Below are 18,617 nucleotides of genomic sequence, written 5' to 3' on the forward strand. Positions count from 1 at the left end.
AAATCTGAAGTTATAAGCTAAATCTTGTACAAATTTGCCCAAATAGGTAAAACTAGTTGTCTCACGTACTCAGCAAAACATTACATAACCTAAAAATATTAAAAAGATCAATTTATATTAGGCTAAAATTCTCGAACACAATGCCCCTGCGGAGGTTTTGCGGCTACGTAATTCTGACCATGGCCGCACTATGCTTTCACGGCCGCGTAATATTGGTCGCGGTTCGCGTTTCTTTACATCTGGGACTGGGCTGGACTTTGTTTCACGGACCGCTAGTTTTCATTGCGTCCGCGTGGGTGATCTTTCGCGGCCGCGTATTCTTGTCGCGGACCGCTTTCTTCATTTTTGCATGACTTTCAAAGTCTCTGAACCTTAGCACATGTTGTCAGTGGATTTCCAAGCGCAGCTGCGGTGGTACTTCTGCGGCCGCCAACTTCTAGCGCGGTCTGGGCTTATGTCTGCCCAAAAAAACTACCTCTCTGATTCTCCCTCTCGCGGTCCGCAAATTCATGACCACGTTTGCGGTGACACTTTCGCGGCCGCACTTTTTTGTCGTGGTCCGTGTTCTATAGTCTTGGCCTAGTCTTTGTCTTTATTCATGTTTTGACTCCTTTATGAGTTGATCATGGCCGTTTTGGCTCATTATGAACAATCCCTGCAAGCAAGCATATTATGTTAGTTTTTAGGAATACCTTTAAGAATTTCAAGCCCAAAACGCAAGTAAAAAGAGAGCAAATAATGGTTAAAATCCCCACTTATTAACTCCCCCAAACTTAAGCGTTTGCTTGTCCTCAAGCCAATAAGGTAATTCCTACCCCCACTTCAACAAAACAGAAGGATATTTCAGCTGCCCTAATATGAATCAAACATGCATCAATTGGGACTAACAGTTACCCTTAACACAAATGATTTATCAACAACACACAACCTTTTGAGTACCATAGTTCTAATGCGACACAAGAGCATCAAGAGTTGACTTAACTCACCAAGGAAGCTCGCTCTACTACGTAGGTCATTGTGGAACCCAAACTTTTCCTCCTCTACTCTCCATAAGCAAATCTTACTTTATATTGTAGCACTTAAAACAAGGATTGTGGAGAAAGTACGCTCATCTCTCTCAAGGGAAGGTCACAAGTCCGGCTCTAAGTACCATAAGCTTACCCCTTATGTAAATCACCACTAATGTAAGCTCACTCAACTCGAAATCATATAGGCTTTTGTGGAAATGTAATGAAGGCTTTTGGTTCGAGATAGGACTTATTAGCATATGATGGTTTCATCTTTCTTTAAGCACTCCATTTTCTCATTTCGGCTCACACTTTCTTCACTCTTTGAGTCATTTTCTTCTTCCTTAGGGGAACTAGAGAGACACACTTTCATTCTTTCTTGATCATGACGATCATTTTTCTCCTTTAGTAATCTTTCCATGCCTTTCATCATTGCTTTCTTTGAATCCCTTCACTTTTTCCATCTTATTCAGGGCAAGTTCTAGACTTATTGGAACGAGACTTGGACTTGCAATTTAATACCTCACCTCACAAGCTATTGGATTGTTAAAGAGGACAGAGTAGAGGGCCCACAACAACCTTAGCTAAGATTGAGCATCACAAATGGTTCCAAGAAGCCACTCGATGATTGCTTATTCAACACAAGAGTCTAAAGGTCACAACTAGAACTATTCTTTGCCAATCAACTTGTTTCCAACCATAAGGTCGAAGGTAAATGTGTTAGGCCCAAGTGAAGCTTGCCTGAGACACTTCTATTCGTTACTACTATTTACATAAAAACATAAAGAAAACACACTCAATCCCTTAAGAAGGTTGTCACGCCATCCATCATCGGGAAGAGCCACCCAGTTCACATAACATCCACCTTTGGAAAAAACCGTGACCTTAAGAAAATCAAAGGCTTATTGTCCGCATAAAATGTAAAATAAAAAAAAAAGCTAGCAACTTAGCAAGAAACTACTAAAGGAAAATAAGAAGCTATGAAGTAAATTACGGAAATCAATTGAATATATACAAAATGGATGTAAAGCGAATATTTACATAAATGAAAATGAATATATACATCAAACGGTAAAAATATATACATACCAAATGTGAAAGTTACAAATATATACCTACCAAAAGTACAATAAAGAGAAGTAAAGATAGAGAATAATAGTCTCATAGTTATTACATACCAAAGTTATCCAATTATCATCAAATCAAAATAGACCACCCCCAAACAAAAGATAGCATTGCCCTCAATGCTAATAGTAAAATACGATCAGGGGAAGGGTTAAAGAGTAAAGAAAAATCCCTATATGGTCTGCATCAGGTCCGAAACATGAGAGGGGTCCTCGAACTGCATAGGATCAGCAGGTCCCTCTGGGTTCTCTAACTGAATCTCCAAATCTGACTAGGGGACCATGGGGTTGCGGAGCACCTAGATCAACTCTGCAGCACTGTGTAGCTGCAACTGGCTCCTCAGACTAGCCAGCTACTGGTGCATGCTGCTCTGCTGCTGGGACTTGCTCCTTCATGAGCAAATCCAGTGGGATATCACCAACAGATGTGAACCTCTCTACATCCTTCCTAAGTTGTTCCATTGATTCCTTTGAAGCCCGAGTTTTCTTCATCTTCTTGACTTGCTTGCCCAGGTCCCTTATAGCTCTTCCATGAATATCCAAAGTATCCATGATTTGCTTCTGGTTGTCTAGAAGCTTCTTCTAGTTGTCCAGAAGCTCCTTCAACGACTCTTCTACTGATGAAGGCACATGGGGCTGAATCGGGGCTGACTGTGCTGCCATTGTGCTGGATAAGACAGACAGCTTTGATGTAGCTGCCTGCATCCAGTTGTTGATGCTGGACAAAGTCTGAGAAACCCGCAGTATAGTCTGAGGGTAAGTGGAAGAAGATGGTACAGACAACGGCATGGTGATGGATGGTCCGGATGAAGGAGGAGGTATGGCAGAAGATCCCTCTGTTATGGAAGGCTCTGACTCGGCGGCTACTACCCTTGGCTCTTCAGACTGTCTAGTGGAGATAGCGACTTTACCCTTTGCTTTAGGATTGTCCGGTCCTTTTGTGCTATACCAGGAGAAGGGCTTCTTTGGCTTTGTATTTGTGTCATATCTCTTCTTCTCTACTCCTTGGTCCTCTATATACATGGTGAGGAAGTTGGGGTAGGGGTAGGATGTTTCCTCTTTTCCAACTGTCTTGGCGATGTGATAGTACATGAGGTTCCCCATATTAATAGGGTACCCCGCCATGATGGAGGCAATCAAGACACACCGAGTGGGGGGGGAGGAGGATGTTGTCATGATAACACGGGTCCAGCCAGCTGCACACAAAGGTAGACCACCCCTTGGCTTCAAAGTTGAGGGTGTTTATATATATCGGGACTCTAGCTGTGAGCCATGTCGGTGTCGTCCCTGGGGCTAATATCTCCGCCAACCATGGGCGGGCTGCTTCACCAAGTGCCAGCTTCTCCAAGGACTACACAACTTCCACATCCTCAAATCCAGCATACTCATTCAATGTGTGGCCATCAAACCGGATCTTCAAGTTCTGGACCTTTGTCACAGTGGTGCCCTTTTTTATGTGGGCAACGTTGGCATAGAATTCTTTGACAAGGTGTTCATTGGCATCCAGAACTATGCTGTTAAACTATTTCCACTCTACTCTCTCCTCAAATTGCCTTTTTACATTTGGATTATAGGGAAGGAGGTCTCTCTCTATGAATTGCCTCTCAAGGGTGAGTGACCTTTGGGGCCCTCCATTCTTGGAACTTTTGGCAAGCTAACTCACTCACATATTTGTCACCCTACAACTCGGCTTTTCTGGATCTAGCCAATCCCCTAATATTGGTGTCACCCCCTCTCCTGTCATCCGGGACCTCATCATCATCATCCACTCAAATAGGTGCAGCTGGTTCAGCCGAAGTTGTAGCAGGTAGGGAAGATGGTGCCAAACCCTCACTACCTTCCTCTAAGCCATCATACGACTTAAAAGAGGAGGTAGTCTCATCTCTCGACTAGTATTTCCCTGGGAACTGTGTGGGGACAAGAGTGGGCACCGAGTCTCCTTCTGAAGCTTCCTGGGAAGGGACATACTCATCGTATCTGAGTGGTCTATTGCTCTATCCGCAGCTTTGATGGTAGCTCTCATCTTTCCAATTGATTTTTGGACTACTAGGGGTATCTTTCCTTTTCCCCTACCTTGGAAAGGTTCTGCCCTCCCTTTAGATGTATCACTTTCACCTCTGGATCGGAGCATTGTCTACAGCAAACAAGTAAAGAAGAACAGTCAGAGCAAAGCTTCAAGCATGTTAAAATAGTGCAGTTGAAATCCAGAAACTGCTTCTCAGAACCAGGCACCGAGAATGCTAAAAAGTGAACGCGGCAGTAAAGTGCCACCGCGGACCGTAGAAAAAAGAACACGGCCACGAAAAGTTCAGAATCAGACTACTAACTCTCTTATCTTTGACCAACGAGGACCACGAAAAAGTAGATGCGGTCGCAAATGATCAATTGCGGACCGCAAAAAAGTAGATGTGGCCACAAAAGCTGTTATCAGACTTCTCTGAAGTTCAAGAGTGCGGTCCGTGAAATTTGGGACGCGGCCACATAAATTCAAATGCGGACCACGGAAAAGTCAGCGCATCTGCGAACATACATCCACACTCAGTTCCCACAAATTAGGCACAACGGACCGTGAAAAAGTGGACTGCGGTCCTCAAACAAAACTGACACTGATGAACATTTGCAACCTAGGGTCTTCACTAAGTGCAAAAATTAGTGCAATTACAAGCTTAGTTAATAACCCTATCCCCCATTATGCATGTAAAAATGACCCATATTAATTTAGGCTCAATTTTCTATTATTACAAGTATTAAAACCCTAACTAAAAAGAAAAAACAAAATTAAAACTAAGAAAAAGAAGAACAACATATAAAATCAATGCAAGGATTTGAGCATACCAGTTGTGTAATTAAGAGAAAATTGGACTCTTGATTAGTGAAATGAGATTGAGAGCCAAACAGATGGAGGTGAACAGTGTTATATTTTGGTGAGAATTTAGGGGTCGAAAAGGGTAAAAGGTTTAGCGACCTCCTATTTATACTTAGCAGATGTGGACCCAACAAACTTACCTGAACTCGGCCGCGAAATTCTACCACGGTTCGCATTCTTTTACCTGATGAAGAATAGCTTCAAGCCTCTGACCGTGGTCCGCGAAATATTGAGTGCGGCCGCAGAATTCACCGCGGACCGCCAAACTATGAATGTGGACGCAAACTCAACTTCATAGAGCTGGTATTTTGAGCTCTTCAAGTATGCATCCGCGAACAAAATGTGCCCCCGCGTATTGCTAACGCGGATAGCTAGATTTTGGGCGCGGTCCGCAAAATTCCCCATACTTAGGCAAATTTTTCCAACCAAAGTCCTACACTGCACAGACAGTTCCTACACAAACTTCACAACCAGTTAGTCCAAAAAAACCTAAACTAAGAAGAAAATAAAAAAAAAGAAAAACATATGGGTTGCCTCCCAAGAAGTGCCTGATTTAACGTCGCAGCACGACGCATGTTACCATCATTCATTTGATATGGATCAATGCCACCACGTGGCTATCATCAAACTTGCCAAGATAGTTCTTCACTCGGTGCCCATTAACCCTGAAGATTTCACCATTTTTCTTTTCAAATCAAGAGCACCAAACGGAGTTACATGCACCACTTCAAAATGGACACTCCATTTTGACTGGAGCTTTCCCGGAAACAGTTGTAACCGAGAGTTGAATAGAAGAACCAAGTCACCCTCTTTGAATTCCTTGTTCCGGGCATATTTGTCATGTAAGTACTTCATCTTGTCCTTATACAAGGATGAGCTGGAATAAGTATGAAACCGGAACTCATCAAGTTCATTTAGTTGCTCTGCCCGGAGAGTTGCAGCTACATCCCATTCAAGGTTTAACTTCTTCAGCGCCCACATGGCCGTATGCTCTAATTCCACCAGGAGGTGACATTCTTTCCCAAATACCAACCGATACGGGAACATACCAATTGGAGTCTTGTAAGTTATTCTATAGGCCCATAAAACATCGTCAAATTTCCTTGACCAATCAGTCCGGTTTGTATTGATAGTCTTGGAAAGAATATTCTTGATCTCTCTGTTGGAGACCTCAACCTGTCCACTTGCTTGGAGATAGGGAGTTGACACCTTGTGAGTGACACCATACTTGGAGAGTAAAGAGTCAAAGGCTTTGTTACAAAAATGAGAACCCCCATCACTGATGATCGCCCTTTGAGTGTCAAACCTTGTGAATATGTTTTTCTTTAAGAAAGCCACCACACTCCGTTCTTCATTGTTGGGCAAAGTCACGGCTTCATCCCATTTGGAGACATAATCCACAGTGACAAGAATATAGGTGTTATCACATGAACTCACAAATGGACTCATAAAATCGATGCCCCATACATCAAAAATATCAATCTCAAGAATAGTGGTGAGAGGCAATTCATCCTTATTGGAAATTCCACCAGCTCTCTAACACTCATCACAACTCTTAAAAAGCTCACTAGCATCTTTATATAGGGTAGGCCAATAAAATCCACAACTGAGAACCTTTGAAGCAGTTCTCGCCCCACCATGATGACCATCGTAGGCCGAGGAATGGCAAGCATCAAGAATACTCATTTGCTCCTCTTCCGGAATAAAATCTCCGGATCACACCATCATTACAAATCTTGAAAAGATATGGCTTGTCCCAATAATAATCCAAGCTGTCCCGTTTAAGCTTCTTCCTTTGGTTAGAAGAGAGTTCACTCGGGATAATGCCGATCACAAGAAAGTTAGCCACATCGGCGAACTAAGGCATACTATTCGAAGACATGGAGATGAGTTATTCATCCGGAAGTGAATCATTAATTTCGAGGCCACCATGGGGCCTCCCCATCTCTTCCAAACGAGACAAGTGGTCCGCCACTAGATTCTCACTTTCTTTTCGATCAATGATTTCAAGGTCAAACTCTTGGATCAGAAGAACCCATCTCATCAACCTATCATTAGAGTCCTTTTTTGTCATCAAGTAACAGAGTGTCGTGTGATCTGTGTGCACAATCAATTTGGTACCCATGAGATATGGCCTGAAGTTTTCCATGGCAAAGACAATGGCTAATAACCCTTTTTCAGTCACCGTATAATTGATTTAGGCATCATTCATCGTTTTGCTTGCATAATAGACCGGTTGAAATATCTTGTTGATCCTTTTCCCCAAAACTGCTCCTAACGCAATGTCACTAGCATCACACATGAGCTCAAATGGTAAGCTCCAATTGGGTGTGGTAATGATAGGAGTGGTAGTCAATCTATACATGAGAAGCTCAAAAACTTTCATGCAATCATCATTGAACACAAACTTTGCATCTTTTTCCAACAACTTGCACAAGGGATTCACCGCCTTTGAGAAATCCTTGATGAACTGATGGTAGAACCTCGCATGCCCTAGAAAGCTCCTCACTCCTTTGACGAAAGTAGGAGGAGGGAGTTTTGAAATCACTTCAATCTTTGCCTTGTCCACTTCAATACCGTTCTTTGAGATCTTATGGGCGAGGACAATGCCCTCCTCGACCATAAAATGGCACTTTTCCCAATTAAGCAATAGGTTAGTCTCTTCACATCGGGCCAATACTTTTCAAGATTATCCAAACATTCTTCAAAGGAGTCACTCACAACACTAAAATCATCCATGAGCACTTCAAGGAAGTCCTCCACAATATTCGTTAATATTGCCATCATAAATCGCTGAAAGGTAGCCGATGCATTATACAAACCAAACGACATCCGTGAGAATGCAAAGGTGCCATACGAACATGTGAAGGTGGTTTTCTCTTGGTCTTTTGGTGCAATCAGAATCTGTTTGTATTCTGAGTACCCATCCAAAAAGCAATAATAGGCACGCCCGGCAAGTCTATCTAACATTTGATCAAGAAAGGGCAATGGAAAATGGTCATTGCGAGTCACTTTGTTTAGCCTTCGGTAATCCATGCCTATCCTCCATCCGGTCACAGTCCTAGTGGGAATCAACTCATTTTGCTCATTTGTGATCACAGTTATACCCACCCTTTTTCGGCACACATTGAACCGGCGAAGTCTATGAACTATCCAAAATGGGGTACACAACCCCTGCATCTAGCCACTTGATAATTTCCTTCTTGAAGACCTCTTGCATGGCCTCATTCAACCTCCTTTGATGTTCCACGGAGGGTTTGGAATCATATTCTAGTATACTTTTGTGCATGCAAAAGGCGAAGCTTATACCCCGAATGTCAGCCAAAGTCCATCCAATTTCCTTCTTTCCTTTTTTGGAGCACCGCAAGGGTGTCGTCTACCTGCATGTTAGTTAAGCACGAAGAAAGAATAACATGTAAAGTTAAACAAGGGCCCAAGAATTTATGCCTGAGATGTAAAGGCAAAGACTTCATCTTCAATATGGGAGGCTCCTCGATTGAGGGCTTTGTTGGTGGAGTTTTTCGGTTCTCAAGATCCAAGGAAAGCTTCGGGGGTTCCTATGTGTATGAACCCATTCCTTGTAAAGCAGTGACATATTCCACCAAGCCTTCATCCTCAGTTACATCATGGTTCAACAATACAGCTTCCAAAGGGTCCTTCACATTAATCACAGCACTTGTGTCTTCAACAATCACCTCGGTCACAAGATCCACAAATGAACATAATTCGTTGCTATTGGGCTACCTCATTGACTTACAGGCAAGGAACACAACTTTTTCATCACCCACCCGGAAGGTGAGTTCCTCTGCTTCCACATTAACTAAAGCCTTCCCTGTAGCTAGGAAAGGTGTCCCCAATATAATCGTCACTTCATAGTCAACCTCGCAGTCAAGTATCACAAAATCCGCGGGAAGTATGAACTTGTCGACCCGCACTAACACATCATCAATTATTCCCAATGGCCTCTTCATTGTCCGATCCGCCATTAGCAGCCTCGTGGATGTGGGCCTTGGCTGCCCAATCCCCAATGTCTTAAACAAAGAATTGGCATCAAGTTAATGCTTAACCCCAAGTCGCACAAAGCTTTGGCGAAATCGACACTACCAATAGTGCACGGGATTGTAAAAGCACCGGGGTCTTCTAGCTTTGGGGCCATGGAATGTACAATGGCACTCACTTGATGCGTCATCTTGATTGTTTCACAATTCATGGATCTCTTCTTTGTTACTAAGTCTTTCATAAACTTGGTATATCTCGGAATTTGTTCTAGAGCTTCCACAAAAAGCACATTTATGGAGAAACTTTTCATCATATCAATAAATTTCTTGAATTGGTTCTTATTGTTTTGTTTTGCGAGCCTTTGAGGGTATGGTGGAGGAGGCCATGGCAAGGGAGCTATGGCTTTGGGCACTACCATTTCTGGTATGTCTATCACGTGTTCCCTAGATGAGTTCACATCATTTTGTGTCTCCACCACGTTGTCATCAATGTCAATTCTTACTTCTTCATTCAGATTCTCATCGCCCACTTGCACATCATTGCTTTTCTCATCATCATCTTGCACCAACACTTCATCACTCACAACCTTTCTTGCATTAGAGGTACTAGCAACTCCACCTCTACCACTTCTTGTAGTCACCGCCATAGCATGGCACGTATTGTTCCCTCCCTTCGAGTTTACTACCATGTCACTAGGTAGTGCCCCCTTAGGGTGAGTATTCAAAGCTTGAGAAATTTGGCCAAGTTGGACCTCCAAGTTGCGGATAAAAGTATTGTGGGATGCCAATTGGGCATCGGAGTCGGCGTTTTTCTTCATCATTTGCTCAAAAATTGTCTCAATTCGTCCCATCTCATTATTGGATGAGCTAGGACCTTGTGATGGATATGGAGGCGGGTTGTTAGGTTGTTGAAACATCGGAGGCCTTTGAAAGCCCGACCGTGATTCCCTTGATTATTGTTATTTCAACCCCCTTGATTGTTATTGCCTCCCCAATTGCTATTGTCGTTTCCACCCCAGTTGCCTTGGTTACATTGGTTGCCCCAATTTTGATTGTTGTTCCCCCAGTTGCTTTGGTTGTTGTTGTTGCCACTATTCTAATTTCCTTGTTGATTTTGATTTCCCCAATTTCCTTGGGATCTCCAGTGTTGTTGATTCAGAGCATTGCCTCGTTGTCCTTGGTAGTTGTTCACATACTGAACCTCTTCACTTTGTTCATCATACGCATTATTTTGATTGTAACCACTACCACCTTACTCAAATTGATCCGGATTTCCTTGAACTTATTGACCTCGTTGTCTCCTCTTGTTGACCATCATATTTACCCTTTCTATAGCATTCACTTGTTTTGTCCCTTGAACTTGTTGCAACTGAGCTTTGGCCAACTGGTTCATGGTTGTCGTTAACTCGGCTATTGCTTAGCTATGGTCATGGAGCTCTTTGTATAGGTGAATGACATTGGGATCACTTTGTGGCACATTAGCTTGACTTTGCTACACCGAGGAAGTATCAGCCATCTCATCAAGTATATCACACGCCTCAGCATAAGGCATGTTCATGAAGTTTCCCCCAGTGAGTTGGTTAACTACGCACTGGTTGGTGGTGTTGATGCCACGGTAGAATGTTTGTTAGATCATGGCTTCGGTCATGTCATTGTTCGAACATTCTTTAACCATCTTCTGATACCTTTCCCAAATCTCATGAAGCAGTTCATTTGACTCTTGTTTAAATGCAAGTATCTCATCTCTCAGCGTCGCCATATGTCCCGGCGAGAAGAACTTTGCTATGAATTTCTCGGCCAACTCATCCCAAGTGGTGATGGAATGGTTGGGAAACTTTTCAAGCCAATCCAAAACCTTCCCCCTTAGAGAAAATGGGAAAAGCTTCAATCTCAATGTGTCCTCAGAAACGTTAGTTTGTTTGCTCCCCCAACATGTATTAACAAAACCCTTGAGATGCTTGTAGGCATTTTGGTGTGGAGCTCCGGTGAAGAAACCCCTCTGTTCCAAGAGTGTAAGCATGACATTGGTTATTTGGAAGTTGCCCGCCCTAATTTGGGTCGGGACTATTGCGCTTGTGCATACTTCGTTGGGCAACACCCGGTGTGCTGCCCTTGCTGGAGGTGGGGAGGGTTTGGAATGTTAACATGAGGCGGTCGACATCTACTTTGTACTTGTGGTTCGAGTTGAATCTCATCCACATTATCATTATCTACCTCCTCCTCCAATGGCAAATTTCTGGTAGCATCATTGTTAAGAGCCACTTTGTATCTAAAAGCAATTCACAAACAAATTAGAAAAATGGAAGGAAAGAAAAACAAAATACACAAATACTCAGAGATATAGCTAAAACCGTTTAGTTCCCTAGCAATGGTGCCAAATATTGATCGGTTCCAAACCTGCACTACTATTGAGTAGCAAGGATGGTCGGTGCAGTTTTACCTAACAAAGGTCAGGATTGAATCCACAGGGAGTTAATTAGTTTGGAGTTAGGTTTATATCCGAGTAGAGATGCGGGTTTTACTCTTAATTGTACTTCCACAAATGGTTGGTTTGTTTTCTACTTCTACTTCTGTTCTATAATATGCAGTATTTGAACCTAAGTACATGTTTTTGTTGGTTATTTTCAAAGATTCAAAGGGACTAGGGTAATGACTTCTGCCTAGGTAGATATCTAACGGGTAGCAAGAATCTAGGGCAATCATGTGATTAATTAGGGTCGTAATATAGCTATCACACTCAGGTACTCACTCTATACCTCTCGATAGTTTGAGTGATTTTGCCTAATTTGGCTTTCTCATGTCCAAATGGGTATTCATGCAATTCAAGTGAATTTAGTTCAAGTCGGGTTTTACTATCTCAAGGTTTAATCCTTTAATTGGGGCTATCAATTTTTTAAATTAACCCCAATTCCTTGTTAGCCTAGATTTCCTAGATTTAGTCTCTCTTTCTCAAGTAGAGACTAAGTCATAAAGGCATAAATCAGTATTTGCAACCACTAATTCAATAATTCTAGCAAGTACTAGGCTAAAAATCACTAACTCATACACATTCAAGCCGTAAAATTCAAGACCCATCAAATACCCACACTAGGGTTGGGTCACAACCCTAGCTATGGGTTTAGCTACTCATGAAAATAGCAGAAATCAAAGATAAAGAGAAGATAAATTCCATAATGTTAAATTAAATGATGAAAATCTGAAGTTATAAAGTAAATCTTGTACAAAATTGCCCAAATAGGTAAAACTAGTCGTCTCACGTACTCAGCAAAACATTACATAACCTAAAAATGTGAAAAAGATCTTTTTATACTAGCTAAAATTCCCGAACAAAAATGCCCCTGCGGAGGTTTCGCGGCCGCGTAATACTGACCGTGGTCGCACTCATGCTTTCACAGCCGCATAATATTGATCGCTGTCCGCATTTCTTTACATCTGGGATTGGGCTGGACTTTGTTTCGCGGACCGCTAGTTTTCATCGCGTCCGCGTGGGTGATCTTTCGTGGCAACATATTCTTGTCGCGGACCGCTTTCTTCATTTTTTCATGACTTGCAAAGTCTCTAAACCTTAGCACAAGATGTCAGTGGAATTCCAACAGCGGCCGCAGTGGTACTTCTGCAGCCTCCAACTTCTGGCGTGGTCCGGGCTTATGTCTGCCCAAGAAAACTACCTCTCTGATTCTCCCTCTTGCGGTCCGCGAATTCCTGACCGCGTCCGTGGTGACACTTTCGCAGCTGCACTTTTCTGTCGTGGTCCGCGTTCTACTGTCTTGGCTCTGTCTTTGTCTTTATTCATGTTTTGACTCCTTTATGAGTTGATCATGGCCACTTTGTCTCATTATGAACAATCCCTGCAAGCAAGTATATTATGTTAGTTTTCGGGAATACCTTTATGCATTTAAGCCCAAAACACAATTAAAAAGAGAGCAAATAATGGTTAAAATCCCCACTTATCAGTTGGCATGGCCTATAAAAACAAGGGTTGCTTTTTTAAGGACTTATGATCTCGAGATTTTGATTACATCGATTTTTCGAATGGCAGTCCCCGAGTACGGGGTAAGTTGTTCGAACTTCAATTGTAATCGGCATTTAAGCCTGTTTCCACAGCAGAGTAAAAGTAAGAAATTGTAAAGTAAAATTTTCTCTAAGGCATGAAATATTTGGAAAGGAAAAAAAATACTTTTTTCAATAGATTATACATGCGTACATGTTTGTCTTTAAGGCTCGAGTAATCTACATGCGCACAGTTCATTTGACTATTTGGCCCTTACAAAGTTTAACCTATCGAGACCCTGTTGACACGAAGTACCTTCCTTGTAACAAAGTTGACATCCGAGGGTGATACCCCCTAGTATTCGAAGTTGATTGTAAAGAAGCCTTGGATACTGTCGAGTTGCTCTAAGTTAGCACGAACAATGGTTGCCTCATTAAAAACCTCACTGGAAAAACCCATTTGGGATAAAAACCGGTCTAAGGGAAAAAGATTGCAACGCGTGCTTTCAGACCTCAGGACTTTGTGATGAAGGATCCTTCTATATCATCGGTCGAACACCTGCAATCGGTTAGTATACAATATAAATGAAAATGGAAAAGGTCGTACCTTAGTAGTAATATCGTTTGAGGAGTCATATGTTCCAATTGTTTGGTAATTGCTCGCCGTCCATCGTGCCAAGTATGTAGGATCCTTTTCCGACGATATCGAGGACCTAATAAGGTCCTTCCCAGTTCGGGCCAAGTTTTCCCCCATTTGGATCCCGAGTATTAATGGTGACCTTTCTAAAAGAAAACTCTCCAGTTTTAAAGTGTCGAAGATTCGATCTTCGGTTGTAATACCTCTCGATTCACTGTTTCTGCGTGGCCATTCGAACGAGGGTGACTTCTCGCCTTTCATCTAGCAATTCGAGGCTCGTATTCATAACCCCGTGGTTTGACTCTTCCATTGCATAAAGAAACCTGAAGCTAGGTTCCCCAACTTTGACCGAGACCAGAGCTTCGGCACCGTATACTAAAGTGAACGGTGTTGCCCCCGTACTGGATTTCGACGTTGTTCTATATGCCCAAAGGAACTCGGGCAATACTTCTCTCCATTGTCCTTTGGCTTCGTTCAATCTTTTCTTCAGATTTTGGATGCTAGTCTTGTTTGTCGATTCGGCATGTCCGTTCCCACTAGGATGATATGGTGTTGACAGGATCCTTTCTATTTTGTGATATTCGAAAAACTTCATCACTTTGCTACCGACGAATTGCTTTCCATTGTCGCATTCGATCTCGGCAGGCATTCCGAATCGACATATAATGTGATCTCAGATGAAGCCTATAACTTTTTTTTCTTTGACTTTCTCAAAGGCATGTGCTTCAACCCGCTTAGAAAAATAGTCAGTCATAAACAAAATGAATTTAGCTTTACCTGGGGCCGATGATAGAGGGTCGACGATATCTATCCCCATTTCATGAATGGCCATGGGGATAAGACTAGTGAAATTGCTCTTCGAGCTGGTGGATCATTGACGCATACCTTTGACATTTGTCGCATTTTCGAACGAATTATTTAGTGTCTTTTTCCATATCGACCCAATAGTATCCTTCTCTAATGACTTTGTGAACCAATGACTCGAAACCGGAATGGTTTTCGCAAGTGCCCTCGTGAATTTCTCATAGAACGTAATTGATGTCTCCTGGTCCCAAACATTTTTCTAACGGTCCATAGAACGTTCTCTTGTTCCATCCTTGGCCAAAGTGAACCGTGCGGACTTAGTGTGTAGGGTCCTTGATTCTTTAGGATCCGATGGAAGCTTCCCGTTCTTTAGGTATTCGATGTACTCATTCCTCCAATAATAGGTTAGACTTGTGGAGTTTATCTCAGCGTGTCCTGCTTCGATTACTGACCTCGAAAGTTTTACAACATTCCCCGAGCTAAGTTCATCATCTTCGATCGATGACCCTAAATTTGCAAGGGCATTGGCCTCGCTATTTTGTTCTCGAGGTACGTGTTGTTGGGTCCATTCTTTAAATCGATGTAGAGACACCTACAATTTGTCCAAGTATCTCTGCATTCGATCTTCTTGAACCTCGAAAGTTCTATTGACTTGATTTACCACAAGTTGGGAGTCGCACTTGGCCTCGATGACCTCCGTTCCCTAGCTCTTAGGTAACTGGAGACATGCAATCATGGCCTCATACTCGGCTTCATTGTTAGTTAATTTAGAAGTTTTCATAGACTGTCTAATCGTATTACCTATGGGTGGCTTCAAAATGATGCCTAGCCCGGACCCCTTCACATTCGGAGCGTCGTCCGTGAAGAGGGTCCACACCCCTGATGATGTACCTGATTTTAATAATAGTTCCTTTTAAACCTCGGGTATGAGGGTTGGCATGAACTAGGCCAGAAAGTCTGCTAAGATTTGAGAATTGATGGTTGTTCGAGGTTGATACTCGATATCGTACCTACTGATCTCGATGGCCCATTTGGCCAATAGGCCCGAGAGTTTGGGTTTGTGCAAAATGTTACAGGGGTAGGTGGTTACAACACAAATTGGGTTACATTGCAAATATGGTTTTAATTTCCTAAAGGCGCTTATTAGAGCAAGCGCTAATTTTTCTAGGTGTGGGTACGGGGTCTCAGCTTCACCTAAGGTCCAGCTAACATAATAGACAGGAAATTGTGGTACCTTGCTCTTATGGAACTAAGACCCCACTTACCGCTATCTCCTAGACCGCTAAGTACAAGTAAAGTTGTTTGTCCGCCTTTGGGGTGTGAAGCAATGGCGGGCTCGACAAGTATCGTTTGAGATCCTCTAAAGCCTATTAACATTCCGGGGTCCATGCAAAATTGCTCTTTTTCTGATGTAGTGAGAAGAACTGGTGGATCCTATTTGAGGACCTCGAAATAAATCGACTCAGGGAGGCTATGTGTCCTGTTAACCTTTGTACAGCCTTGACATTGTCAACAACTATGATGTCTTCGTTTGCCTTAATTTTATCGGGGTTGATTTCAATCCCCTGATTTGATACCATAAAGCCAAGGAACTTGCCCGAGCCGACCCCGAACTCACATTTCTTCGGGTTAAGCTTCATGTTATACTTTCTTAGTATATCGAAGGTCTCCTGCAAATGTCTCAAATGGTCCTCTGCTCGCAGGGACTTAGCTAGCATATCATCAATAAAAACCTCAATTGATTTACCTATTTGTTCTTCAAACATTCGATTTACTAGGTGTTGATAAGTAGCACCAGCATTTTTTAGTCCAAACGACATTACATTATAGCAATAGGTGCAGTACTTAGTGATGAACGAAGTCTTTTCCTAATCCTCCGGGTTCATCCGTATTTGATTGTACCCGGAGTAGGCATCGAGAAAACTAAGTATCTCGTGGCCGGTCGTGGCATCGAACATGCGACCGATATTCGGCAAAGGAAAAGAATCTTTAGGGCATGCCTTGTTTACATCCTTATAGTCTATGCATATTCTAAGTTTGTTTCCATTTTTAGGAACTACAACTACGTTTGCTAACCATTCGGGATATTTTACCTCCCGAATGGATCCTATATTGAGAAGTTTTATTACCTCGTCCCTAATGAATGCATGTTTTACCTCGAACTAAGGTTTTATCTTTTGCTTCACCAGGCGGAACTTCGGATCCAAGCTTAGTCGATGCGTAGTGATCTCCGATGGAATTCCTGTCATATCTAGGTGAGACCAAGTAAAAAAATACATGTTATTTAAAAGGAATTGAACGAGTTTTTTCCTGAGCTCGACAATTAACCCTATGCCCAGGTATACCATTCGATCGAGCTGATGCTCGATCAGTATGACTTGTTCTAGCTCTTCGGCCGCTGACTTCATCGCATCGGAATCATTGGGGATTACGAAGGTTCGGGGTATCATATAATCATCTTCCTCGAAAGTTTCCTTCTCCTCCGATCGGGCCGAGGCTGGCGACTTTGGTTGCTATTTGGCTTCTTGTTTTCCCTTCGGTTCTGATCCCTTTGTTGCTGATAGCGCCGATACCGGTATTACCTCTTCGATTGCAAACATTTATTTGGCGGCGGTTTGTTCACCGTACACCGTTTTGATTCCTTCTGATGTTGGGAATTTCAAGACTTGGTGAAGCGTTGAGGGCATTGCTCTCATATTATGAATCCAAGGCCTTCCGAGCAGCGCGTTGTACCTCATGTCGCCTTCGATCACATGGAAATTTGTTTCGTGGATAGTCCCGACCACATTTACTTATAGAATGATTTCCCATTTGGTGGTTTCACTGGCCATGTTGAAGTTGTTAAGTACCCGAGCTGCGGGCACGATTTGATCTTGGAGGCCAAGTTGCTCTACGACCCTTGATCAAATAATATTTGCCGAGTTACCTAGATCAATCAACACACGTTTAACTTGAATTTTATTTATAAGGATAGATATTACCAGTGCATCATTGTGAGGTTGTTCGATCCCTTCTTCGTCCTCATCGTTGAAAGACAAGGTTTCTTCTGGTAAGTAGTCCCGAGTTCGATCCTCCTCGTGATTGTCAGTTTGGTGCATTTGAATACCGGTCCTTGAAGGATATCGATCCCACCAACGATCATGTGAATTACGTGTTGTGGCCCTTCATTTCGTTCTGCCTGTTCGAATCTCTAATTTTGAAGTGGTTCTTGGCCCGATCACTTAAGAATTCTCGAAGGTGACCCTCGTTGAATAGATGGGTTACCTCCTCTCTCAAACTGTCTACACTCTTCAGTTCTATGATCATGGGTACCATGGTATTTGCACATTTGATTAAGGTTCCTTTTAGTTGGATCGATCTGTAAGGGTCTGAGCCATCTAGTATCCTTAATCCGACCAATGGCTGATACAATACCTGATGTATCGATGCTGAAGTTGTATTCTGACATTCGAGGTACCTCTTTGGACCCGACATCCCTATCGAAACCACTTTTTCTCATAAGCCCCAGGGAACTCTGTCCTCGATCATTCCTTCTATCATTCCATATGGGGTTGCGTCCAGGCCCGTTATTTCTCTGCTATCCACTGTATGGCTGGTATCTATCTTTATTTGATCGTGGTTCCCGATCGACGTCCCTGTCCATGAGCCTGTTGGAATAAATAGAACCAATTGCAGTTCCCAATTGATCATCTTCGACCCTAATCTTCGACAGATATCGATTGTGTACATCAGCCCAAGTGACAGCTAAATATTCGATCAAATTTTGCTTCAACTGTTGTGAGGCTATGGAGCTCTGAGCGTTGAGACCTTGTGTAAAAGATTGAACATCCCAGTCGTTGGTGACTGGAGGCAAATCCACTCTCTCCGTTTGGAACCGAGATACGAATTCCCTGAGCATCTCGTTATCCTTCTGTCTTACCTTGAGTTTGATTTCCTTGTTGCAACTTCAATGGCTCTGGTGTGGGCTTTCACAAAAGAATCTACGAGCATAGCAAATGAATCAATAGAGTTGGGTGGTAAGTTATGATACCATATCATGGCACCCTTTGATAACGTTTCTCCAAATTTCCTCAATAGAACGGATTCAATCTCATCATCTTCTAAGTCATTCCCCTTTATTGCGCATATGTAAGAAGTGACATGCTCGTTAGGGTCGGTGGTCCCATTGTATTTGGGGAGTTTTGGCATACA

At 42.7% G+C, this 18,617-nt stretch overlaps 2 protein-coding genes across 2 annotated transcripts; both read right to left on the reverse strand.

Annotated features, from left to right (window-relative positions):
- Positions 1-3,974: 3,974 nt before the first annotated feature.
- On the reverse strand, positions 3,975-8,983 carry LOC138872929 (uncharacterized). Its single transcript, XM_070151349.1, has 6 exons — positions 8,786-8,983; positions 8,569-8,692; positions 7,719-7,960; positions 7,231-7,629; positions 5,676-6,533; positions 3,975-4,265 (listed from the first exon to the last, which is right to left on the reverse strand). The coding sequence occupies exons 1-6, from the start codon at positions 8,981-8,983 to the stop codon at positions 3,975-3,977; spliced, it is 2,112 nt and encodes a 703-aa protein (XP_070007450.1).
- On the reverse strand, positions 8,983-9,846 carry LOC138872930 (uncharacterized). Its single transcript, XM_070151350.1, has one exon. The coding sequence runs from the start codon at positions 9,844-9,846 to the stop codon at positions 8,983-8,985; it is 864 nt and encodes a 287-aa protein (XP_070007451.1).
- Positions 9,847-18,617: the final 8,771 nt, after the last annotated feature.

Source organism: Nicotiana sylvestris, chromosome 7 (genome assembly GCF_000393655.2).
Source record: "Nicotiana sylvestris chromosome 7, ASM39365v2, whole genome shotgun sequence".
Lineage (NCBI taxonomy): Eukaryota > Viridiplantae > Streptophyta > Magnoliopsida > Solanales > Solanaceae > Nicotiana > Nicotiana sylvestris.